The sequence below is a fragment of the Moschus berezovskii genome, chromosome 2, assembly GCF_049115385.1.
Source record: "Moschus berezovskii isolate FMDL1 chromosome 2, NW_MosBer_1.0, whole genome shotgun sequence".
NCBI classification, from domain to species: domain Eukaryota; kingdom Metazoa; phylum Chordata; class Mammalia; order Artiodactyla; family Moschidae; genus Moschus; species Moschus berezovskii.
Genome location: NC_142461.1, coordinates 11,963,997 through 11,989,732, shown reverse-complemented (window position 1 = coordinate 11,989,732; position 25,736 = coordinate 11,963,997). Strand labels below are relative to the sequence as shown.

General features: G+C 51.9%; 1 protein-coding gene across 3 annotated transcripts in view; it reads left to right on the top strand.

The window, feature by feature from the left end:
- MECR (mitochondrial trans-2-enoyl-CoA reductase) overlaps positions 1-25,692 on the top strand; it is a 44,029-nt gene extending 18,337 nt beyond the window's left edge. Inside the window, exons 3-10 of one of the 3 annotated variants that reach the window (XM_055397861.2) lie at positions 240-371; positions 8,075-8,218; positions 10,818-10,920; positions 12,155-12,257; positions 13,548-13,621; positions 16,160-16,220; positions 16,350-16,422; positions 21,521-25,692. In XM_055397861.2, the coding sequence (XP_055253836.1) occupies positions 240-371; positions 8,075-8,218; positions 10,818-10,920; positions 12,155-12,257; positions 13,548-13,621; positions 16,160-16,220; positions 16,350-16,422; positions 21,521-21,585 (755 nt within the window). In that variant the 3' untranslated portion in view covers positions 21,586-25,692. Of the gene's footprint in view, positions 1-239; positions 372-8,074; positions 8,219-10,817; positions 10,921-12,154; positions 12,258-13,547; positions 13,622-16,159; positions 16,221-16,349; positions 16,423-18,266 lie in introns of all 3 variants that reach the window. The other 2 variants (XM_055397860.2, XM_055397863.2) reach the window with 2 other exon arrangements.
- Positions 25,693-25,736: the final 44 nt, after the last annotated feature.

Here is a 25,736-nt window from a genome sequence, read left to right as displayed (position 1 = left end):
AGCAAACCAACCCTTGTGAAGTGCCAGCAGTATGCTGGGCTCAATCCCTACGTTATCTAATCTCATAATAACCCGTGAAAGCGAGGAGTATATCCCCCTTTACAGATGAAGAAGCTCAGGCTCAGAGAGGTTGGTCAGTCACACAGCTGGTCAGATCGGGCTGAGGTCCGTCTGACTGCAAAGCCCATGCTCTCACCACCCACGCTTCATGGATGACCCTCTGTGCTCTTCTCCCTTAGGAAACTACGGCCTCCTTCCCCAGCTGCCTGCTGTTGGAGGGAACGAAGGTGTTGGACAGGTCGTAGCCGTGGGCAGCAGTGTGACTGGGGTGAAGCCAGGAGACTGGGTGATCCCAGCGAATCCTGGTTTGGGTGAGTTTCTCCAGGTGTCTCTAGTATGTGTTGTTTCAGATCCTATTTCACAGACATGGTACACAATTCCTGCTTGTCTCAGTGTAAGAAAGCAGCACAGGATTTATTCCTAAGAAGTAGCCCTCATCCAAACAGCAGACTGCAAAGAGAGCCCCCTAGACTCTGGTCGCCTCTGTTTCTCCCACTTCACTCCAACGTGAGGACTCTTGAGGTTATAACTTGCAAAGAGTCAACTTAAGCTTGCTTTGCCGGAAAAGCAGTTAATTGGTTTCTGGAACAGGGAGGTACAAGAGATGGAAAGCTTCAGGCACAGCTGGATCTAGAAACCCCAAGGCTGTGAGAGCTTTTACTCTTGCTCTCATTAGCCCTCCGATGGGATCTGTCCCCACAGTGATGTAGAAATTGCAACAGATGTTGACCACTCCTTTTGTACCAGGCGCTGTTAGAAGCACTTTACCTGTATTTATTCATATGCCCACAGCGTGAGGTAGATATTGTTATTTTTCCCATTTTGCAGATGGGACAACAGTAAACGTAAAGGGTTAAGCAACTTGCCCAAGGTCCCCCAGCCATTAATTGGTGGAGCTGAGATTCAGACCTACTCTGATACATACCTTTAATGGACAGTCACTGGCAGCCTGAGGTTTACAGCATCCTGAGAGCAAACAGAAGAGTGTGCCCTACACAATGTGTCCAGTACAACCGCGTCCATCCCCCAGAAGGGCTCTGACCAGCCCCGCCTGGGCCTTTGCCCATCCACGAACCTATCACCAGGGGATGGGGCTTGGGCCCCTCACAGTTGCCCCGGCTGAGTCTCTTGCCAGCATCTGTGGTGTAGAGAGGGATCCTTGCAGTTGACAATCCCAGAGGTTAGGAGGGAGCGGTTCTAGAAAGAAGAATGTACCGGGCAGGAAATAAGTAGTATCAGGAGTCCACAAAGCTCTTTCCTTCTCTGAGATCAGGGATGCTTCCAGGAATGGCCCCACCCTCTCCTATACCCCTCTTCCCCCCTCCACCACCCCATGCAGTGAAAGAGCATAGCCAGGTGAGCAGATTGAAAGCTGCCAAGATTCACAGGCTACGATTGGTGCTTCGTGCCACACACACCCCCTGTACGGAGTGAAGGGCCCCCAACGTGGGTCAGACGCAGTCTCTGCCCTCCACGTGCCCTTGGCTGGGAGTGGGAAGACAGCACTTACTACAGTGTAGCGTAATGAGCGCTGTCATCCCAGGAGGAACACAAAGGCAAGATCTCCCTGTCTAGGGGAGCGTCAGGAAAGGCTTCCCAGAGAAGTGAGGCTTTCACTGGGTCTGGAACAGGGGTCCCCAACCATAACCCACCCCACCCCACCCCCAGGGGACCATGGACCTGGGCCTGGGCTGAGGCTGTTAGGAACCAGGCTGCACGGCAGGAGCTTCGTCTGCCGCTTTCCCGCCACTCATATTACCATCTAATCCTCCCCCCCACCACCGCTGCAAAAAAATTATCTCCCACAAAACCAGCCTCTGCTGCCAAAAAGGTTGGAGATCGCTGGTCTACGAGACAGCGGAAACACAGCCAGGGGCAAAGGTGTGGCGATGGGAGAAGGCACAGCGCCGTCAGCACTGCAGGCCACGCAGTGAGGCTGGGTCACGGGGTGGGGGTGTGGGTGCAGAGAAGCAAGATGGGGCTGGAGAGGTTGACAGGGCCCTGGTCATGGAGCGCTCACATCCACAGTCGGTGTGGCGTGGGGGGGGTGGGGTGGCGGGGGGCACTGATGGAGGGTGAAGATGAGGAACAATTTGATCAGATTTGTACCTTGCAGAGAATGCTCTGAAAGGGCAGGGGTCGGGGGGGGCAGGAAGCCAGTGAGGAGGTGGCCGAGCAATCCAAGCTTCAGATGATAAGGGTCTGAACAAACGGTGCTGTGGCATTGGAGAGACGGGTGGACAGAGAAGCTGGAGTAAGAGGGCTTGGTGATTAGATGGGAGAGAAGAAAGGACACGGGCCAGGTGTGTGTGGGTAATTGCATGTGTGTGGTGGTGGCATAGCCAGAGCTGGGATTTCTCCCCCAGAGAAAAGGTGATTCTTCTAAACCAGGTGTCAGTCAGGGAGGATGAGGGTTTTGTCATTGTCAAGACGATAATTAACTCGGTTTATTCAGTAAACAGCTTGTGATCATCTGTAGCTTGCGGGGCTCTAGCATGTAGCACTGGACAGACACAGTCTTTCTTCTAGAGAAGACTGCAGTTGAGTAGAGTGGCCATCACTAACCAGAGAAGTCCTCGGCTGGCCAGATCTTGGTCATTTCTCATGCTCTGAGCTGCTCAGCTGTTGCTGTGCCTGTAGTCAGCCTTTTCCCCAGACCCAGGGGAGGCAGGGCCAGAGAATGTGCGAACTGACTTGCCCACTGGAATTACTCAGACCCGCCTGAAGCACCTCGGGGCCTAGCAAGCACTGGCCTGGGAGTCAGATGCAGGCTCTTCTTCCACCACCAACGCTACCACCACCCCCCCATGACCTTGTTTAAATCACAGTGACCTTTAGCCTCAGTTTCCCCATCTCTAAAATAGAGCTAATTATCGTTGCCTGGTCTGTCTCAACTGAAGGAACCCGTGCAATGACTTTGCAAACACTAAATTTCCATTAAATGGGAGGTTGGCAACCTTTTTTCTTAAAGGGCCAATGAGTATATATTTTAGACTTTGCAGCCCATTCCACTTCTGCTCAACTCCTCCGTTGTAAATAGCCATAAACAATACATTAAAAAGTGTGCTGTGTTCCAGTGAAACTTTATTTACAAAAACAGGTGGTGAGCCAGGTTTGGCCCATGATCCATAGTTTCACTTTCACTTTTACACATTGGAGAAGGAAATGGCAACCCACTCCAGTGTTCTTGCCTGGAGAATCCCAGGGAAGGGGAGCCTGGTAGGCTTCCGTCTATGGGGTCACACAGAGTCGGACACGACTGAAGTGACTTAGCAGCAGCAGCAGCAGCATTACAAGATGGAGACAGTCAGGGCTTGGGTGCACACGAGTGGGGACTGGGAGCCCTCAGAACTCAGGCTCGGGAAATTCCAATCAGAAAAGGAGTCCATGGGGGGTTCCACACCTGCTGTGTCCCGGGCACAGTGATGGTCTGTGCCGCCTTCACACTGTGACGGGAGTATTGTCCTCCGCATTTCATAGGAAAAGTGCAGCTCAAAAAGGGTGACGTGATCATTCAAAGTCACACAACTAGCGAGCAGCAGAGCTGGGGTTTTTAAGCAGCCTCTCTCCAGCTCGAAAGCCTAAGGGTTTCTACTTTCCCCTGAAAGCCCTGGAGGCTGACGTGGAAGCTGCCTCCATCCCACGCAGGTTCTCTACAGAGGAGGATTAGCGACTGCCAGGCCCCAGAATCCGTGTCAAGGGCTGGATTTCCATTGTCCTGCCACTAAGAGGAGTTAGAAAACACCTTTGATTTCATGCACAGACTGCCATTCACTAAGTGTTTGGCACAGAGTAGAGTACAGTTAATGCTGACTAAGATGAAGGCGGTGATGCTTATAAAGACGACGCTGGAAATGTGAAAACTAGGCTGCCCGAAGCCCAGAGAGAGCCAGGACGGCTCTGGACTTCAAAGCACCCTTCAGTTTTTCAGTCTCTTGTTTTCTCAGCCGGCAGTCTTCTCCGGGATCGACACAGCCTTCAGTAAAGAGTGTTCCTGCCTCCTGGCCCCAGTTCCTGGCCCCTAAAGCCCACCTTGGTTCTCCCCTCTTGCAGCCACCTAACCGCCTGCCCCCTGCTCTCCACCCTGGACCACAGCAGAGCCAGCCCAGTGGGTCATGAGCGCATAGTCAAGAACTTTGGGAGGATGGGCTGAGGACCCCTGAGACACCACACTAACAAGGCTCCAAGTCGTTTCCCTAAGGTGACCCAGCACATCCTCCGCGAGCCAGGGCTTGAATCTGCGTATGTCTGACTCTGCTTTATGTGGGACCCTGCCTGCAGGGGTGAGGACCTGTCTGTCACCCTTCACCCAGTGCTTCTCACATCCTGTTGATTCTGTCTTCAGAACATAACTCCATCTCCTTTTCTTCATCCCTGCTACCAAAGTCCAGGCAGCCGGCACCTCCCTTCTGGGCTTCCAGTAGCCCCTGATTAGCCTTCCTATTTCTGCTCGGCCCTTTCCCCACATCGTTTCCACATAGCAAGAGTGGTTGTTTTTTTTTTAATTGAAGTATAGTTGATTTGGGGCTTCCCAAGTGTCTCCGTGATTAAAAATCTACCTGCCAATTCAGGAGATGCAGGAGACCCAGTTTCAACCCCTGGGTCGGGAAGATCCCCTGGAGGAAGAAATGGCAACCCACTCCAGTATTCTTGTCTGGAAAATTCCATGGACAGAGATACCTGGTGGGCTGCAATCCATGGGGTGGCAAAGAGTCAGACACAGCTGAGCAACTGGGCACACAGCACATACTTGATTTATAATGTTGTGCCAATCTCTGCTGTGCAGCAAAGTGACTCAGTTATACATATAGAGACATTTTTTTTTCATATTCTTTTCCATTATGTCTTATCATAGGATACTGAATATAGTTCCCTGTCCTATACAGTAGGACCTTGTTTGTCCATTCTAAATATAATAGTTTGCATCTGCCAACCCCAGACTCCCAATCCATCCCACTCTCTTACCGCCTCACCCTTAGCAATCGCAAATCTGTTCTATGTCTGTGAGTCTGTTTCTGTTTTGTAGATAGGTTCATTTGAGCCATATTTTAGATTCCACATATAAGTGATATCCTGTCGTATTTGCCTTTCTCTTTATGAGTTACACTTCACTTATTAAAATAATCTCTAGTTGTATCCACATTGCTGCAGATGGCAGTATTTCATTCTTTTTTGTGGCTGAGTGGTATTCCATTGTATATGTGTACCACGTCTTCTTTATCCGTTCATCTGTTGATGGACACTGAGGTTGTTTGCGTGTCTCGGCTGTTGTGAGCAGTGCTACTGGAAACATAGGAGTGATGTATCTTTTTGAATTATAGTTTTGTCTGAATATATTCCCAGGAGTAGGATTGATGGATCACGTGGCAACTCTATTTTTAGTTTTCTGAGGAACCTCCATACAGTTTTCCATAGTGGCTGTACCAGCTTACATTCCCACCAGCAGTGGAGGAGGGTTCCTTTTTCTCCTCATGCTCTCCAGCGTTTGTTATTTGTCGACTTTAATGATGGCCATTCTGACCAGTGTGAGGTGGTACCTTATTGTAGTTTTCATTTGCATGTCTCTAATAATGAGTGATGTCGAGCCTCTTTTCACGTGCTTACTGGCCATCCGTACATCTGCAGCAACACAGTGATCTTAAAGCGTAAATCCAATCACCTCAGACTTACTTTTAAAATTAGAAGCTTCCCGTTCACTAAAACGAAATCTGTTCTTCACGCCCTGACCCAGAGTACAACACGTCACTCAGCATAAGGTTAAGTATTGTGGCTTCTGTTCGGTATGTCTGTGTGTGTATGGGCTGAGTGAGAGTGTAACGCATGGTTACTGTGGGTCAGGATCGTGAAAGGGGGCTTCCCTGGTGGCTCTGATGGTAAAGCATCTGCCTGCAATGCAGGAGACCTGGGTTCGATCCCTGGGCCGGGAAGATCCCCTAGAGAAGGAAATGGCAACCCACTCCAGTACTCTTGCCTGGAAAATTCCATGGTAGGCTACAGTCCAGAGGGTCGCAAAGAGTCAGACACAACTGAGCAACTTCACTGGTTCATGACATCCGTCCAGCCAGTGCCACATCAGCCACATCTCCAGCCACTCTTCCTACCACGGTTCCCCTCCAGTGTGTGTTTGTCCTGCTCCGCTCCTATCGCTGTCCTGCCTCGAGAGCCTGTGTGTCTCACTTCACGGGAATGTTTGCGGACTGAGTGGCCGCATCTCTGGCCTTCATCTCTCAGCCTGTCCCCTCCTCAGAGGGGACACTGAGGAGTCTGGGGACACTGAGGAGTCTGAGTACACTGGCAGAGTCCTCACCCCTCCTGTCTGAAGTCACCTTCTCCCCTGTTTCTCTCTCCCTGTAGAACTTACAATGCTCACACTTGCTCTTTCGTGTCTCTCCTGTTCTACTCCACTGGAGCAAGTGCCCCGTGAACACCAGGAGTGCATTGTTGTTCAAGGGCCTGGCTCACAGCTGGTGTGGGATGAGTATCTGCCCAGGGAGCCAGGTGACGGGGCAGGTCACAGCCTCCGTTCCTGCCCTCTTGAATGAGGCATTTAAACTGGACATTTGATTGTTCTTTTGTCTGGAACTGGAATGTGGGTTGGGGGTTCAGTTCAGTCGCTCAGTCGTGTCTGACTCTTTGCAACCCCATGGACTGCGGCACACCAGGCTTCCCTGTCCATCACCAACTCCCGGAGCTTGCTCAAACTCATGTCCATTGAGTTGGTGATGCCATCCAGCCATCTCATCCTCTGCTGTCCCCTTCTCCTCCCGCCTTCAATCTTTCCCAGCATCAGGGTCTTTTCAAATGAGTCAGCTCTTCGCATCAGGTGGCCAAAGTATTGGAGTTTCAGCTTCAGCGTCTGTCCTTCCAATGAATATTCAGGACTGATCTCCTTTAGGAGTGACTCATTGGATCTCCTTGAAGTCCAAGGGACTCTAGAGTCTTCTTCAATACCACGGTTCAAAAGCATCAATTTTTCAGCACTCAGCTTTCTGTATAGTCCAGCTCTCACATCCATACATGACTGCTAGAAAAACCATCAGAGAAGGCAATGGCACCCCACTCCAGCACTGTTGCCTGGAGAATCCCAGGGACTGGGGAGCCTGGTTGGCTGCCGTCTATGGGGTCACACAGAGTCGGAGACGACTGAAGTGATGCAGCAGCAGCAGAAAAACCAGAGCTTTGACTAAATGGACCTTTGTTGGCAAAGTAACGTCTCTGCTTTTTAATATGCTGTCTAGGTTGGTCATAACTTTTCTTCCAAGGAGCAAGTGTCTTTTAATTTCATGGCTGCAGTCACCATCTGCAGTGATTTTGGAGCCCAAGAAAGTAAAGCCTGTCACTGTTTCCACTGTTTCCCCATCTATTTGGCATGAAGTGATGGGACCAGATTCCATGATCTTAGTTTTCTGAATGTTGAGCTTTAAGGTTGGGGGTTAAGGAGTCTCTTTTCCCAGTTATAGGACTGCTTCATTTCCTGTGTATCACGTAATCTGTGCGGCGTCTCTTGGGGAGACCACTCAAAGCTCTTCTTGCCGGTGTCATCTGCGTATTAGCGTAACCAGAACTCGGTCACTGTGCTCAGACTAGCAGACCAGCAAAGCCAAGGCCCACACCTAGGCCTTCGACTTCGAGCTGCATGCTTTTTTCTATACCATCCTGAGTCACCCTGCCTTAGGTGAGAATGAGGCCCGAGCGGGAAACTGGGGCTTTTTTCAACTTTTCCTGCCCCGATAATGATGTGGCTCTCTCACCCATGGAGTCCAATAGTTTGAGGTCCTCCACCTCCTGCTGTGTAACACCATCTCAGTCTCCTGGTCACTCGTGTGGGGTTAACAGTCTCCCTAACGTAATTATCACCAGGGCTCAAAGACACTCAGAAAGACCTCAAGGTTTTCTTTTTTTTTTTCCTCCAAGCATTCCTGAAGTCTGCTGTCCTTGGCGCCCATCCACTGAGGAGGGGGAGCTGGGGTTGGGCGTGGAGGGGTCCTTCCTTACTGCCCTGGCCTCCCCTCAGGAACCTGGAGGACCGAGGCTGTGTTCGGCGAGGAAGAGCTCATCACAGTCCCAAGTGACATCCCTCTTCAGAGCGCCGCCACCCTGGGCGTCAACCCCTGCACAGCCTACCGGATGCTGGTGGACTTTGAGCAGCTGCAGCCAGGTAGGCGCCGCGGTGGGCCAACAGGCCAGGCTCTCCGGACTGGGGTGTGACCCATGTCCCAACCCCTGAGGCCTGGGAACTTACGCGTGAGGTCCCGCGAGGAAGACAGCCCCCACCTGGGTGAGTGTGTCTTTTGTTGCTTTAGGTGGAAGGATGTCAGCTTGGGTCCTGGAAAACAGGCGGAAACCCCACGGAGAAGCACACCCTGGAAAACCGCTGAGGGGTCACATTCCCTCAAGCTCGGGGTGGAATTCTGTCACTCAGCAAAAATCGTGTGGTGCTGTGCTGAGCTCTGGGGCTGCAGAGCTCAGACAAGACAGACACAGTCCCTGTGTTTTCAGTAAAATGCTGAACTTAGCGTTAGTCTCGCCACTCAGCACGGCCAGAGCACTTTCCAGTCCACATACGAGCCCTCCCATGCATCACCCATCAAATGCACTGGCCGTCAGAGCGGCGCGCTGAGGGCCCCAGTCGGCCTTACCGACTGGCAGCTGACCTCTCAGATCAGCAGACCCTTCATCCGTGAAACAGGGAGGCAAGGTTCTGAGCACTCACAGAGACATGCCGAGCAGCCCTCAGCCCAGGGCCTGGCCTGCAGCGCGGTACAGGGGAGCTCCTGGTGCCATTTTCCCTCTTGATAAAGGAGGAACCTGAGGTCCAGAGAGGTAATTATTCACCTGAGATCACTCAGCAAGGAAACGACAAAGCCGTGTGTTTTACTCAGGGTTTCCCTGAAAGCAGAGCCTAAGACAAGGACTAAGGGCAGACTGTTCCCTGGGGAGGTGACGTCAGGAAGCAAGAGTGAGGGACTGGAGCCGGGGACAAGGAAGGTGGAAAAGCCAGTGAAGGCTGGTTCCCGCCATGGGCGACCAGGGCCCAGTCCTGCTGGGGAGCCTCCAAAGACCTTCCCAGAATCCTCCTCAGAATTAACCTCTGAGTGACAGGAGGCTGGCCCAGTTACCCACCACCTCCCATCCACCATGGTTGCAGGGTTACCCTGCACACCACACATATCCAGGAGCCGGCAGGGCCCTAGAGATCGCCCAGCCCATCTCTGTCGCGCTGACAAGGTGACTGAGGTGAGAGATGTGGGAGGGTGGTCTGCTTGGGTGATGGCTGGAAGCCAGTCCCAGCTTCCTGCAGAGACAGATGCAGGTCCCACAGCTGTGGCCAAGCAGCCCTGGGTCTCTCTAGCAGAGAAAGCCAGCAGGTGTGATCTGGGACTTTCGCTTGAATCCCAGCGCAGCAGAGGCTGTGGTCATCTGTGTCCCCTGCCCCCCCCCAGGCCCCTCTGATTAGGACATTCGCTGTAGGGTCCAATGAGGCCATTCTGACACCACCCACGTCAAGTGCCCACACCATGTCTCCTCTTCCCTGCCCCAGGGCTGGTGTGAAACATGTGGTCTTGACCCATGGTAACAAATAACACTGTACGCTATCCTCCAGTACACAGACATATATGAATATATGTGTAATGGGAACCAGAGTTCCATGGAACAATATTTACACTCACCATGTGTGATACACTCCACTATTTTTTATTCTGTTTTCCTCAAATTTAACCATTAAGAAAAAAAAAGTTCACAGCCCACTAGGTTGGTTTCATAACCCCCTGGATGAGTGACAGTCTGTAGGCTGACCCTAGCTAAGAATGATGAGCCTTCTTCCAGAAAGGCCTCTGTCTCTAGCATGAGGTCCCTGCTGCCGCTCTAAACCTAGCTAGCATTTCAGGGGGTGGAGCCCCTCCCCAGACATGATGGCCCTGGACTCTAATGAGGCACACCCCGGTGGGTGCTCCCGGGATCCCTCTTTTATGGAGAAGAAACTGAGGTTCAGAGGCCAGGGCTTGCCCCGCCCCATTCAGTCCCAGTTTCAGTGGTAAAGAAGCTGGGTCTCAGACCCTGGAACGTCTCATTCCAGAGCCCATGCTTTCCCAGCACAGCCCACACCTCCCCACTCAGCTCCACTGCAAAGTTGGGCCTGGGCTTGGATCACAGACCCTAATTCAGGAGTGCCAGTTTCTCCATCGCCGCTCTAATCCCATTTCAAGGCAATAGCACATCTTCCTTCAAGAAGCCACAGGCTGTTGATAGAAAGGGACTGAGCTACAAGCTGTAAGTCGAGGCTGACCATGAGCCTTAACAGAGTCGGCCACAGAGTGCTGTGGGAGGGCACAGGGGAAGAATCTAGGAAGGCTTCACATCAGAAGCCACACTGGAGCTGTGCTTTTAAGGCATATAGGAGTTCAAAACAATGGGAGAGAGGACACGTCGAAAACCAAAGAAAGAACCTAAGCAGAGACTTGACCTAAGAGCTGGGAGGATGATGAAGGATACAAAATCATTGACACAGCAGGGGCTAAGTTGCATCCAGCATGAACTCTGAGTTGCCGAATCCTGGCAGGCATCATGGGTGCTGTAGAGGCTTGGGGCGCCCTGGGAGGAGACAGCAACACTCCCAGGACTGAGAAGGCTCAGCAGCCAGGTCCTGGGTCCCTTCAGAGTCTGAGGACTCCACCTCTGACCCTCTAATAGGATCCTAGGCTGAAAGCCCTTGACCTGTTACAGATCTCGACTTGAGTCTCTTCCCGTCTCCACAGGGGATTCCATCATCCAGAATGCATCCAACAGTGGAGTGGGGCAAGCGGTCATCCAGATCGCGGCTGCCCTGGGCCTGAGGACCATCAACGTGCTCCGGGACAGGTGCGTGGGAAGGCCTGATCCCAGCCCACCACTTGGGCCTTTCCCTCCTGGCACACGCATGTGCCCGAGTCTCCACCAGGTGGCGCCCTTGCATAAGCGGTCCTCCTTTCCTGCAACTGCTGCTCTCTAAGCGCTGAGTCAGCCTCCAGCCCTGAAGTCCAGTGGTCTGGAGCTATAGGATGGTTTAGTCACTAAGTTGTGTCCGACTCCTGGGACCCCATGGACTGTACCCCGCCAGGCTCCTCTGCCCATGAGATTCTCCAGGCAAGAATACTAGAGTGGGTTGCCATTTCCTTCTCCAGGGGATCTTCCCGACCCAGGAATCAAACCCATGTCTCCTGCACTGCAGGCAGATTCTTTCCCAGCTGAGCTATAAGGGGAGCCCCAGGGCTATAGGATGAGTGACTGAGATGTAAAGGGAGGGCAGGAAGGAGGTAGAGAAGGCCCTCGCTCCCAACCTGAGTTTTTAAGATGCTTGACTTCTTATAAGCCTATGTTTTCAAAACCACAGTTCACACTTGGGAAAGTTTTAAGCTGTATTTCTGTGAACTGACTAACCCAAGGACCCTGTTTCCCTTGCATTTGTGTGATGCCTTGAAGTGCACTAAATACAGATGTAAAGGAGACGGAGCAGGTTTGTCATCAGAGAGAGGAAGCCACTTGCTGAGGAAGACACAGCAAATCAACAGCAAACTTAAGTTTCCTGACTCTCTCTCCATTGTATCGTCCAGCCTCCTCAAGCCTCACCGTCCACATGCGTGGCTGGGCCCATCAGGGAAGTCCAGCCTCATTAGGAGAACTGATACTCATTCTCGTGCCCCATCCCCTCAGTTGTGCTAACAAGAATTGCTCTGTTTGCCTCGGTAAAGAGGCACAGAGCCACTCGTGGGCCAGGGTATGTTTGCACAACACTGAAGAGCCTATTGAAAAGAGGGGGAAAGGAAGCGGAGTTTGTCGTTTCAATAGAAGAAATCAGAAAGTGAACCAACTCCTCCCCGGGCCAGATGGTTTCTAGCGTCCTTGGGGCCAGTAGGAGCAGTAGAAACCACCCAGCACTCTCTCATACCAGTGAGAAAACTGAGGCCAGGAGATGCTGAAGTGTGCTGAGGCTGGGTGGCCAGACCCAGCTTCCCACAAAGAGAAACTTGGATTCTCACACCTGTGGCAGAGGGGTCCTGGGAGCCTCTGGTGGGGCAGATGTGACCGAGGGCCCTGGATTGTGTTTGGTTTCCAGACCTGACCTCCAGAAGCTGACCGACAGGCTGAAGAATCTGGGTGCCAACCACGTTGTCACAGAAGAGGAACTAAGAAAGCCTGAGATGAAAAGCTTCTTTAAGGTACCAGTGAAAAGGGACCAGGCCCATCTCGCTGAAGAAAGGCAGTCACTTGAGTTCGGGAAGCTGGGCCCAGCCCACTGTTCGTCTCCAGAATCCCCCCTCCCTCTCCTTGTGGCTGTTTAGGTAAAGGCCATTCCCTCAGTCAGCGGACAGCACACATCCAGTGCCCGGGGCTGTGAAGGCACAGCGTAGAGACACGCAGGGCCCAGGAAACCCCGCCTGATTTGTCGTTTTGAAGGTTTCTGATGGGCTACAGCAGCCCACACAGCCAACGTGAATCTCAGCTGGGAGAGGAGCTGTGACACAGGAGGGGAGAGAAAGGGACGAAGTCACGTTTATGAAGCACCTGCCTTATTTTTGTTACCTGAAAATCCCCACAAAAGCTCTACAAAGTAGGTGCCATCTGTTTTATAGATGAGAAAATGAAGACTCAGAAAAGACAAAGGACTTTCCCAAGACCACACAGTCAGAGGTAGTGAGGAGTTTACCAACACCACACAGTCAGAGGTGGTGGGGTCGGGGCTGGCCTCAGCCTCTCTAGACTCAAAAGCCCCTGAACCCGCCCAGCACACCTCAGTGATCAAACCACATCCCGGTCTCTTGTCACTGACCCCTGGCAGGGCCGGACACACACCTAAGAATGTTTCTGAAGCAGTAGGCCAGCACGTCTGGTATAAACCAACCTGTAAGTGCTGAGGAGAGGGGGAAATGAAGTCTGCCAGAGCACAGCACAGATGCCTTCTGTCTGTTCATACCCAGAGGTGAGTTTTGAACAAAATCCTCCCATGGACAGAGGAGCCTACCGGGCTACAGTCCATGCGGACACAAAGAGTCTGGAGCAACTCAACAACAACACTGCTGATCCTTGGGCTTCCCAGGTGGTGCTAGTGGTAAAGAACCCATCTGCCAAGGCAGGAGACGTAAGAGACGCGGGTTCAATCCCTAGGTTGGGAAGATCCCCTGGAGGAGGGCATGGCAACCCACTCCAGTGTTCTTGCCTGGAGGATCCCATGGACAGAGAAGCCTGCAGAGAGTCTGCAAAGAGGTGACTGAGTATGCCTAAAACAGGTGACAAGATTAAGCCGGTAAAGAAAAGGCCCTCCCCAGACTGAGTTTGAAGGCCTGAGGGTCCTACTTTTTCACTCCCTCCAGACACAGCCCTTGGGCCAGGGAAGTGCGCTTTACAGCAAGCTTCAAGCCACCCTCCCCTTCACCCCCTCCACACACACATACACATACTCCACCCCCACAGAGGGGCAGCTCGCTCAATGCAGATCTCTTGTTTCCCAGGATGTGCCCCAGCCGCGGCTTGCTCTCAATTGTGTCGGCGGGAAAAGCTCCACGGAGCTGCTGCGGCATTTGGCGTAAGTCCCTCGGCCCCTCGGGTCCAGTGCGCTGGCGCCCTCCCGAGCTGTAGCCAGGACGACCACCAAGCGACCAAGTGCCAGTGGCCAGTGCAAGCCAAGGCCCAGGCAGCACACCCCTGGGTAGGAAGAGGGGACCCTTGTCCCAGCCTCGTTATCTGGACCCGCTCCTTCTCAGCCTTCTTTACAGACGGCCCAGGGACCTGTCTGGCTTTGTCATCCCGGGGACCCCAGTAGTAACTGCTGGGCCCCCTGTGAAAGGGGAGCAGTTAAGGGTTCATAACCTAGGGGCATCTGAAAAAGTCCTAGCATATTAGGTTTTAAAAATAGATTCTAATTTTAAAGGTAACATTATGCTATTACAAAACATCTTGAAAGCATGTAAAAGCACAAAGGAAAAATTAAGCACAAAACTGTCCTACCGTCCCACCACAGAGGAGGATAAGCACCGTTGACAGTGTTGACAGCACATGTCCTTTCATCCTTTTTTCCTTTCATATAAACTTCTGGAACGGAAGGGCGCCTTAAGGGACACCTCCCAACTAGAGCACCAACGTTTGTTAACTCCTGTCTGCTAGCACTCACTTTAGCCAGGGGTACCGAGATGACTGAGCCACCGAGGGAACCCTCTGGAACACACAGGCTGGATGGGAAGATGGGTCATGAGATCAGAGAGCTGTGGAAACAACCACAGAGCATGTACCACACACCAGACTGTGAAGAGTGTGTGACGTACCCCTCCCGGAACTACCTGAGCACAGGGTGCCGCTCCCATCCCTATCCAGACGAGGCCCGGAGAGGGCAGTTAGCTTGTCTTGTTGCTGTGAGCCCGAGCACACCTCTTCAGCACGACTCCGAGCAGCCTCCAAGGCCAACCACCATCCCTGCGTGGCCTGTCGTAGGACAGAGTCTTGCTCAGTGGTCTCAAGTGTAGGCTTTAGAGTCAGAAAGGCTGCTCCTCACTAGCTGGGGATCTATGTGATCTAGGCAATACATGAAAAATGATCCGAGCCTCAGCCTCTTCATCAGTCAAATGGGGGGATATAAACCTTTTCTACCTCAAAAGATGAGTCTGAGGTCCACACAGAGCGCTATACAAATGAGAGGTGGATCCCTGCTTTCTCGACTGTGAAAGAGGCATCATCAAAGTCCTCCCTTGGGGTCACCCTGAGGACTCATTGACCAGCACATGTGAAAGTCTCAGACCTGTGCCTGGCACACAGTAAACACCAGTAAACAGTAGGCATTCTGATTTTAAAAAAACAATATATTTTGTACTGGGGTATAGCTGATTAACAAACAACGTTGTAATAGTTTTAGGTAAAAAGGGGACTCAGCCATACATGCATGCATGTACATGTATCCATTCTCCCCCAAACTCCCCTCACACCCAGGCCGTAAGCGGTAGCCATTCTGATTAAACCAAGTGTAGAGCTGGCCCACAGAGGGAGGGCTCAGCCCCGCTCCCTGCCACGGGAGCTACTTTCCAGAGCTGGGAGGCAGATGAAGGAACTGAAGACCAAACTGGCCCCAGCCTCAGGGACAGAGAGTTCCCTGCCCCTCTTAGCAGCTTCTGCCCTTCTGGAGTTCGCCGAGCCTCCCTTGTGTTGTCCCAGAATGAACCTCGGCTCATCCTGCATCAGCAAACTCCTGCAAGAGCTGGGAGAGCAGGGAGGGGCACACAGGTTAAGTCAGGCACGTGAAGACTTGGCTTAACGTTTTTAAAATGACACAAGCCCCTCTCCTGTTTGACCACTGGGGGTGTCAGACAGCAGGTCCTGACACTCACCATCGTCCTCTGCACCGTCCACAACATCCCTTAGCATCCCGAGCTGCTTCCATCTCACTGGTCCTTTGAATGAGAATGCCCAGAGAGAGGGGCGGCGTGGCCCACTGCCCGCTCCCCAGGGTCACCCAGGCACATAGTAAACACCCAGTAAGCAGTGTTTACACCCAGTAAACAGCCGGAGCAGAGCCCAGCTGGACTCAGGTCATGAGCTTTGCTTAGCGGAGGACTCTTCCCTGCAGCTCTTCCTCCAAGCCTGGGCGTGAGCTTAGATCAGTGGGCTCCCCACCCTGGTTAGACATCCAGGTCATCTGCAAGGGGCGTCTGCTTGCTTCTTTGTTTTCTGTTGTTTTTAATATAGATCCTTGCACCTGATTCACTGGGTCTGGGGCAGGCGGGGGAATTTGTATTTTTTTTTTAACCCTTCCCACAGATTCTGGGGGCTTCCCAGGTGGCGCTAGTGGTAAAGAACCCGCCCGCCAAGGCAGGAGACGCAAGAGAAGCCAGTTCGATCCCTAGGTCAGGAAAATCCCCTGGAGGAGGAGAGCGCAACCCACGCCAGTGTTCTTGGCTGGAAAATCCCATGGACAGAGGAGCCCTATGGGCTATACAGTCTCTAGGGTTGCAAAGAGTCAGACACGACTGGGCACACATGCACATGGGGATTCTGAGAACAAGGTTTAGGAACCAGGGTTAGAATAGACGATGTAGTTCCGTCTCTGTGACCACTGTGTTCTCTCTGGATTCCTCAGGCCTGGAGGAACCATGGTGACCTATGGGGGAATGGCCAAGCAGCCTGTCATCGCCTCTGTGGTAAGCTGGGGTCTGAACACCACAGTCATCCAGACTCGGGCAGTGCCTTGCCCCTGGGGGAGTCTGTCCCTTCAGCCTGAAGTTCTTGCCCTCAGAGCACCTTAGTGTATGTCCTTCCTGTTTGCACAGAGCCAGCTTATTTTTAAGGATCTCAAGCTTCGGGGCTTTTGGTTATCCCAGTGGAAGAAGGACCACAGTCCAGGTGAGTGGATGAGAGCCCTGTTACCAAGGGTCACATGAGAGGGCAGTGCCTCCTCAGAAGTGACCAGCTGCTCTGAGCCTGGGAGGGGTGATCAGACCCCCGCCAGCCCCAAAACAGGATAAAGGATGACAGCCGCTAGAAACAGCTACAGTTAGCAAACAGTTATAGGCTAAAGTGGGCTTGTCCGCGAAGGGACCACAGTGAACGGGACAGCTCCTGCCGCCCTCCCCAGGAGCTGACAGTGGGGAAGACTGCCATGGATGACAGCCCAGTAAAGGGAATAAACTGAAACCAGCCTTCCTGGGCCCAAATCCTGCTTCCACTATTACTAGCTATAGGTTCTGCTGAGCCCAGTTATGGGACATTGGGCAAGTTACTTAACCTCTGCCTTGGTTTCAATGTCATAATTATTGGGACTTCCCTGGCGGGCCAGTGGCTGAGACTCCACTGCAGAGGCTTGTTGTTGTTCAGTCGCCAAGTCATGTCAGACTCTTTGTGACCCCATGGACTGCAGCACACCAGGCTTCCCTGTCCCTCACCATCTCCCGGAGTTTGCCCAAGTTCATGTCCATTGAATTGGTGATGCCATCCAACCATCTCATCCTCTGCCACCCCCTTCTCCTCTTGTCCTCAGTCTTGCCCAGCATCAGGTTTTTTTCCAGTGAGTCCGCCCTTCCCAGCAGGTGGCCAAAGAATTGGAGTTTCAGCTTCAGCTATCAGTCCTTCCAATGAATATTCAGGGTTGATTTCCTGTAGGATTGACTGGTTTGATCTCCTTGCTGTCCAAGAGACTCTCAAGAGTCTTCTCGAGCATAGGGGTTCAATCTCTGATTGGGAAACTAAGATCCCGCATGGCCTCAAGGCTCGGTCAAAAAAAATTTTTTTAACAGTTGTAATTGTTTAAACTATTGTTAGCAATGTTTGACAGAGGCAGAAACTGAGGTTTAGAGTGGCTAAGTCGCTTGCCCCGAGTCACCCCCACCTAAAGAGTGTGCAGCCAGGACGTGAACAGCCAGTCACTCTGACTCTAGACCCTGAACCAGACACACTCTCCTTCCTCTCCCGGAGGACGGGTTCCCCAGAGTGTGACCACCATCGCTCCCAGGCTGGGCCTGAGGAATGACGTGGCATTCTCCCAGTGAAGGAGAGGGGAGTGGTCCTGTGAACGGGGTGTTTCAAGCAGAGAAAACAGCATGTGTGGGAAGCTGGAAGCTGGTTGTGACCAGATTATGGGACGCCTTATAATCCTCTTTAAGGAGCTCAGACTCTATCTTAAGGGGAAATGGGAAGCATGGACATGTTTCAAGCAGGAGATACAATTCAGTTTGAATACTGAACGAACTGATGTCTATGAAAAAGCACTTCTTAGGCAAGGCCTTTACTTCTCATTTTCCTCTGCCATCCTGGGTCCCTAGGGGAGGGGACCCTGGTGGCCTCAACAGAAGAGGTCCTGAGGGAGTCTCGGGCTCTCAGGGAAGGCTCTCTGCCCCCAGCAGAGCTCATCTGTCTGTGCCGGACACTGCCCACCCACACTTCCCCTCTGGCTTCCCGCCCTCGCACCATTCGGGACTCCCAGCTACACCCAGTCAGGTTCTGTGGGTCTGAGCCTTGCAGCCACCACTCCCCCTGCCTGTCAGCTCCTGGGGCCACTGCCCACACCCTATCCCCACCCCGGCTCTCACTGTCCTGAACGCGGGCGGGAACCAGGCTGCCTCCACAGCCTCCATGGCCCCGGCCAAGCCTGGGCCTCTCGCCACAGGGGAGGCCTCCCTGGAGCCCGGCCCCAGCTCCCGCCGGCAGGGAGGCCCATGGGTCACCTCCCCACGCCCTCCAACCTCCCACAGACCAGTTCAAGGAGCTGATCCTCTTGCTCTGCGATCTCATCCGCCGAGGCCAACTCACGCCCCCTGCCTGCTCTGAGGTCCCACTGCAGGACTACCCGTGTGCCCTAGAAGCGTCCACGCAGCCCTTCGTGTCTTCAAAGCAGATTCTCACCATGTGACGTGATAACCCCAGAGCCAAGCGGGAGGGGAGATGGATCAGCAGGACTGGTTCGGGCCCTCCCCCCACCCCCCAGGTGGGCCTCGACCGTCCACAGGCTTCACCTCTCCCCACTGTCCCTTCTGACTCAGAGAACTGGGGGGCCAGCCTCAGGGTATTGAATAAAGTCTGAACTTCCTAGGAGGAAAAAAAAAAACCCAACAGACATCCTCTCTGGAGGACCATCCCCTTGCACTCACCATCTCCCAGCACAAAGAAGCCACCCCCTGGCTGTGCCCCAGCATGTCCTGATGGCCCTGTAAAGCCGTTCCTGGGCAGGACAGGCAGGGCACAAGAGCCAGTCAGACAGATCTCTGCCCTCCAGCCATGCCAGCCCATGGAGGAGAACCTTCTAAAAAGGAAAGTTTGACTCTCTCAGGTGGCCTGCGGCTCTGTCTGGGGCAGGGGGAAGGATCAGCTCCAAAGAGGAGTGAATGCCAGGCTGAAAAATCAAAGAAATGGGGTCTCTCTCGGTGGCTGGACCCTGCCCGGGGTACTTCCATTCTAACTAAGGAGATAGACACATCAGTGGTTACACCTGCGGTCATTTTACCCCCCAGGGACACTGGATTGTCATAATTGAAGGGCTGCTGCTAGCATCTTGTGAGTAGAGGGCCTAGTGAGTAGCAGCCAGCAATGCTGGCCTCCTGCAGAGCACAGCACGGTCTCTGTCAACCAGGGCCAGTCAGCCCAAGTGAACACAGTGCTGCCGTGGGGAAACCCCACATCACACCGCAGGTCCCGCAGTGGTTGTCATAGTGATACACGCGCTAAAGAAGACCCGTGTGAGGTGCTGTGAGCACCTGACCGAGGTCCTGTCCTAGGCCTTCCTCAGGGGAAGCTTAAAAGCGGGCCCTGAGCAAGGCATTGCTTTATTCAGACAGCAAAGAGCTTGATGCTACGTGATGTGACTTTTTGGTGTTTTGCTTCGTGATCCACTCACCCAAAGCACAGCACTAGAGACTTGAGGGTGTCTCCTTCCTCACCCAACCCTCTGTCCCTGAGCTTGAGAGCCTCAGTGGGGTGGACACTGAGAGCCTAGTGCATGCCTGAGGCCAGGGCTGCCTGTGAGTGGTGTGGGACTAGCCCGCAGGTAGCTTTATCTACTCATGAGGCCACTTTACGGAGGTGTTCAGAGGGCTGTGGGGACACAGCAGCTCTGACTGAAGGTTTAAGGAAGGCCCCCCACCCCAGAAGAAGTATGGTCATAGCCAGTCTCTAGGCCCAGCAGGAGGAGGTGTCCCAAGCAAAGCCAGCAGCACACAGGAGCGTCTAGAGGCCCAGAGAGCCTGCCCATTGCAGAACTGCCAACAGGTGCGTATAGCTGCCACCTTGGAGGCAGGAGTGTCAGAAGACTGAGCTGGGAGCCTTCCTTCACAGCAGGAAGGCTCAGGACTTGCCCTCAGGACATGGGAGGTACTGGAGGGGTTAAAGCAGTGGGATGATGGGGAAAACTGGCTCTGAAAGCTAGGGGATGCTCCGGTTTAGTTGCACACCAGCACATACAGGGGCCCCGGCATCATCCTCCTGTCTTCAGGAGCATCTTGTGTGTCCTCTGGAGAAAAGGACTCAGCTTCAGCCTGGGACTGTGAAAGGTCTGCAGGTGCCCTCTGGGTGAGCTTTGCCACCTTGTACACCTGGGCTCAGAAGCAGCCCCAATTCACCCAAATCCCTCCCGTTCTCTGTCCTTGAGGTTAGTGGGACAGATGATTTGTGCAGCTGGTCAATGTGGGCAAGTGCAGAAAGTCTGAGAGGGAGGGGGGGCCACCCAAGGCTACGGGAGTGAAGGTTAGATGAGGTTCGTCAGGGGGACTCCACAAGCTTGGGCTTAGGGGCTCTGATGAGCCTGCAGCCATGGAGACGGATCTGGCCCCTAGTAGAGACTCAGACGGAGAAGGCAATGGCAAGCCACTCCAGTACTTTTGCCTAGAAAATCCCATGGACAGAGGAGCCTGGTGGGCTACAGTCCATGGGGTCGCTACTAGTCAGACAAGACTGAGCGACTTCACTTTCACTTTTCACTTTCACACATTGGAGAAGGAAATGGCAACCCACTCCAGTGTTCTTGCCTGGAGAGTCCCAGGGATGGCGGAGCCTGGTGGGCTGCCGTCTATGGGGTCGCACAGAGTCGGACACGACTGAAGCGACTTAGCAGCAGCAGCAGAGACTCAGAGGGAGCAGACAGGAGGGAGGAAGGCTCATAACAGCACAGCACGGTTAGAAACCTCGTGGGGGGGAAGGGCGTGAAGAGTCCCCTGAGAGTAGCACCCCTGGGGGTCTGGAGATGATTTTGGGGAGTGGAGGGGGCTACACCATGTGGCACGTGGGATCTTAGTTCCCCAACCAGGGATCGAACCCATATTCCTTGCCTTGGGAGCATGGACTCTTAACCACTGGACCACTAGGGAAGTTCCTGGAGCTGACATTTGCCCTGGGTTTAAAGGATGATATTTTCTCAGGCAGGGAAGGGAGACAAGTATTAGAGACCAAGAGACAGGTTTAAGTTAAGGCAGAACATTTAGGTCAGAATCTACTCCTTTTCCCCAAATACCATTCTGCTGCTGCTACTGCTGCTGCTAAGTCACTTCAGTCATGTCCGACTCTGTGTGATCCCATAGACGGAAGCCCACCAGGCTCCCCCGTCCCTGGGATTCTCCAGGCAAGAACACTGGAGTGGGTTGCCATTTCCTTCTCCAATGTGTGAAAGTGAAAAGTGAAAGTGAAGTCGCTCAGTCGTGTCCGACCCATAGCAACCCCACGGACTGCAGCCTACCAGGCTCCTCCATCCATGGGATTTTCTAGGCAAGAGTACTGGAGTGGCTTGCCATTGCCTTCTCAGAAATACCATTCTACTTCTAAGAATTAAGACTGATGACTTTTAGTTGGGGACATGGGAGGCTGGAATAAACACTTTCCCCGCTTCCCTAGCAGCTGACAAGATCTGACCCATGTGATGTAAGCAGAAGTGGAAGGTGTCTGTTTCTTAGGAACCTCTTTAAAATAAAGCTGGCATTCATCCTGTACCTTTTCCTTCCCCTCCCACCTTCCCCCTCGCCAGGAAACAAATATGGAATTTGCATAGCCATCTTTGAACATGTTGAGAACAGAAGAGCAACAAAATGAAAGCCTGGGTCCCTGAGACCCAGAAACCCTGACTGCCCACCTTAGGACTTGAGAATAAGCTTCTGCGCTATTTAAGCCCTAGCCTGGCGTGCTGTGATTCATGGGGTCGCAAAGAGTCGGACACGACTGAGCGACTGAACTGAACTGCATTAAAGTGTTTGGGCTTCCTCTGAACCTACTCCTAACTGATACATAGTCTGATTTAATTTACATTGAAATCATGTCAGACCATCTGAAGCTGAAAATTTCACAAAATCACAATCTGAATAGTGGCAGTTTGTGATTAACAGCTAAGGAATTCGAACTTTACCCTGTGGGCAGTAGGAAACAAAAGATTTCTGAGCCAGATGATCAGAACTGTGCTTTAGAAAAATTCCTCTGGCAGCAAGTTGGGGGACAGTTTAAAGGCGCTAAAGAAAGATAAAAGCTCCCAGATAAGGAAAGTCTCCCTAAATTCTGAAGACCAATATAGGGATTCCGTTCCGTCGCTCAGTCGTGTCTGACTCTATGCGACCCCGTGGACTGTAGCCTACCAGGCTTCTCCATCCATGGGATTCTCCATCCATGGGATTCTCCATCCATGGGATTCTCCAGGCAAGAATACTGGAGTGGGTTACCGTTTCCTTCTCCAGGGGATCTTCCCGACCCAGGGATCGAACCCAGGTCTTCCTGCATTGGAGGCAGACGCTTTAACCTCTGAGCCACCAGGGAAGCCCAATATAGGGATTACCAATGTTTAATGAGGCCAGCAGAGGAAAGGAGCCTAAGACAAAACAGTGTCAGAAGAAGAGAATGGATCATCTCTTACTTAACAAGAGGGGGGAGGGGGGAATCCAGTACAGGATATTGTTTTTAATTTTCAGGGCATGTAGAGTTGGGACAACTCTTCTAGCCCACCAAGTAAACAATATCCTTTTTAAATGGCGGAAGGAAGAAATTTTGGCTTCAGGAGACTAAAAGATGACAAATGGGCATGACCCAAACCAAAGCCTGGGCACACCTGAAGCCCTGAAGCTTCATGCCTGGCTCTCCCTGTTGTCTTCCAGTAGCATCCACCCTGCAGCTACCTACAGCCACTGCCATAATATTGATGACTGTCTGGTGTGTTGGGACACCAGTTAACCCCGCTTTCCTCAGGGAAAGACTGAGGCCCAGAAGGAAAAGTTTCTTGCATTAACTTGTGGGCGTTAGGCATCTCAGTCCTGGCGCCTTGCAGCTCTCATGCTCAGCCACACGGTCACTGGCAGGTTCCATGCCCTGGGCAGGACGCTGGGCCCAGCCAGGACAACTGGAGGAAATGGTGGAAGCAGAGAGACTCAGTCCTGGCACAGCACCTGCCTGCAGGTGAAGGCAGGAAGATCCTGGGAAGACAGGTGAGCTGACACTATCAGAGGGGGAAGAAAGCTCGCCCTGTGTCCCTGACACTGCAGTGTTCAGACATTTCCACGTGCACTGTCATCTGATTTTTATAGCTTCCCTGTGTCATTGAGGTTTTGCTATCACCGCTTTTCCAGAAGAGAAAGATACATAGAGAGAGGAGGTAAGCTGGCACCACAAGCCAGGCCACCTGACCCTATCCGGTCACTGGGCCAGTCAACCCCAGTTCCTTTGGCTCCAGTTGGCCCTGAGTTCCCTCTTTTCTCAGGACTCCTTGATTTTGTTCAGTGATAAACGACATGTCGCCCAGTTTCCCTGAGTCTACGTCTCATGGAGAAGCATGAAAAAAAGAATAAGGAGGCCATTGAAGCAGTCCAGTAGAGAATTCACTTATTCATTCAGTAAATAGTCTGAACACCTGTTATGTAAAAGGCACTGTTGAAGGTGCTAGGGATACAGCAGGAGACAAAAAAACCCTGGCCCCTGACACCAGAGAGCTTACATTCTGGTGGAAGAGAAAAACAGTGAAGGTGTGAATAAGTGAGGTAATTGCAGAGCACGGCAAGTGCTGTGGGAGAAAAAAATACAGCGGTTTCATAGTGGCAGGGATGGGGGTGGGGAGGGGAGAGGTACTCGAGAGAAGCGGGGCAAGGAACATCTGAGCCCTGAATAAGTCGGCCAAATTTCCAGGCTGGGGGAACAACATGTTTAAAGCCCGGTGTCTGAACAATATGACGAGGCCTGAACTGGCTTAGTAGGAGTGGAGAGGAGTGGATTCGTGAATACTTACAAGGAAGAAACCACAGCACAGAGTGAATGGAGGGTCCGAACGGAGTGGCACCGTGCTCGAAGGAGGTGCCCGAGTTAGGGAGCTCTTAGAGGGTGAGGGTTTTAGCGACAGGCCTTTCGCCTCTAGGGGGCGCTCTTCCCATCTGTACAATAGGTTGAGCAGATGATATAACCACCAATGTTCAGTTAGTTCAGTTCAGTTCAGTCGCTCAGTCGTGTCCGACTCTCCGCGACCCCATGAATCACAGCACGCCAGGCCTCCCTGTCCATCACCAACTCCCGGAGTTCACTCAAACTCATGTCCACAGAGTCGGTGATGCCATCCAGCCATCTCATTCTCCGTCGTCCCCTTCTCCTCCCGCCCCCAACCTTTCCCAGCATCAGAGTCTTTTCCAGTGAGTCAACTCGTCGCATGAGGTGGCCAAAGTATTGCAGTTTCAGCTTTAGCATCAGTCCCTCCAATGAACATCCAGGATTGATCTCCTTTAGAATGGACTGGTTGGATCTCCTTGTAGTATAAGGGACTCTCAAGAGTCTTCTCCAACACCACAGTTCAGAATACTATCATCCTCACGCTTTCCTAAATATCAAATGGATAAGATTACAACATAAAAATCAGTTCTAAAAGTAACAGGATAGGGACCTCCTTAGGGGTCCAATAGTTAAGACTCCAGGCTTCCAATGCGGGGGGCAAGGTTGGTTGGATCCCTGGTCAGGGAACAAAGATCTCAAAATGTCCTATGGCAAGGGGAAAAAAAAAAATTATTTTTAAAGAATAAACCATGGGAAGTACTTTTTTTCAAACTACAACACTAAATCCAGAATCAAAGTAAAATAAAGGATAAGTTCGATCCCATGAACATCTGGCGTTTTTGCATGGCAAAAAAGCACTCTAGGCAAAGTCAAAAGTCAACAAACCGGGAATAAATATTTGCAATTCATTTGACAAAGAGCTAGTGAACTATAAACCTGTAAGAAAAATGGGCAAAAATATAAGCAGACACAGAAAGACACAGCAGAAAGAGAAAATATATCTTAAATATATGAGGCTCACTGCACTCAACTAACTGCAAATTAAACTATCCCAAGATACCATTTCTCAGCTAACAGACTGACAAAGATCATAAAGTTTATAACGTGTTGATGAGGAAATGGAGAAAGCTCCTTTTGTACTCTAATGAATTTCAAATTATCAGTCTATTAAATGCAGAACTGTATGTATAGTACAGCACCATTTACTTTGTATGTGTAAAATACCTCTAAAAGGACATTTACAAACTGATTACATTGCCTCTAGGCCACCAGAGGTCAGAGCTGGTTAAGGTTTTTCACTGTATACCATTTGAACAGTTAATGAATTGTCCGTTCATCATATGCTTTTTAAAGTAAATAAAAACAGTAAAGAACAAAACTTCTTTGTGGTTCTAGGTAAACTGGATTAGTGAAAAGGGACCCAATATTTATCGAGCTTCTACCACGTTCCAGATACTATTCCAAGCTCTTTCACATCCACTTTTCGTTACCCTGGTAGTCCACTGAGATAGGTTAAATTATTCTAATTTTACAAGTTAGAAAATAGTTTAAGTTGGTCCAGTAATGTAGCCAGTATCAAGCCTAATTTAGCTCCATAGTTCCAGCCTTCTTCACTTTCCACGTTGCTTTCATTAAAACAAGTCCTATTTTTAAAATAACACTGGTGTTAGTTTATTGGGCACTTATAATGTGCTGGGATGTCCTGTACTTCTCAGAACAACTTTGGAGAGTTGCAGTTACTCTCCCCTTTTACAAAGAAAACAAACGGGACTCAACGAGGAGGGCGTAACGAGCTCAAGGTCACAGATATTTAGATGATTAGAAGCCAGGTTTAATTCCAAATCTCCTGCTCGAAAAGTCGAAGCCACTCCCGGTGCAAAGAACAAAAGCAGAAACGCTGGCAGAGTTGTGGAGGCACGAACGCTTCCGGGGGAAGCGGCGAAGCTAGCGGG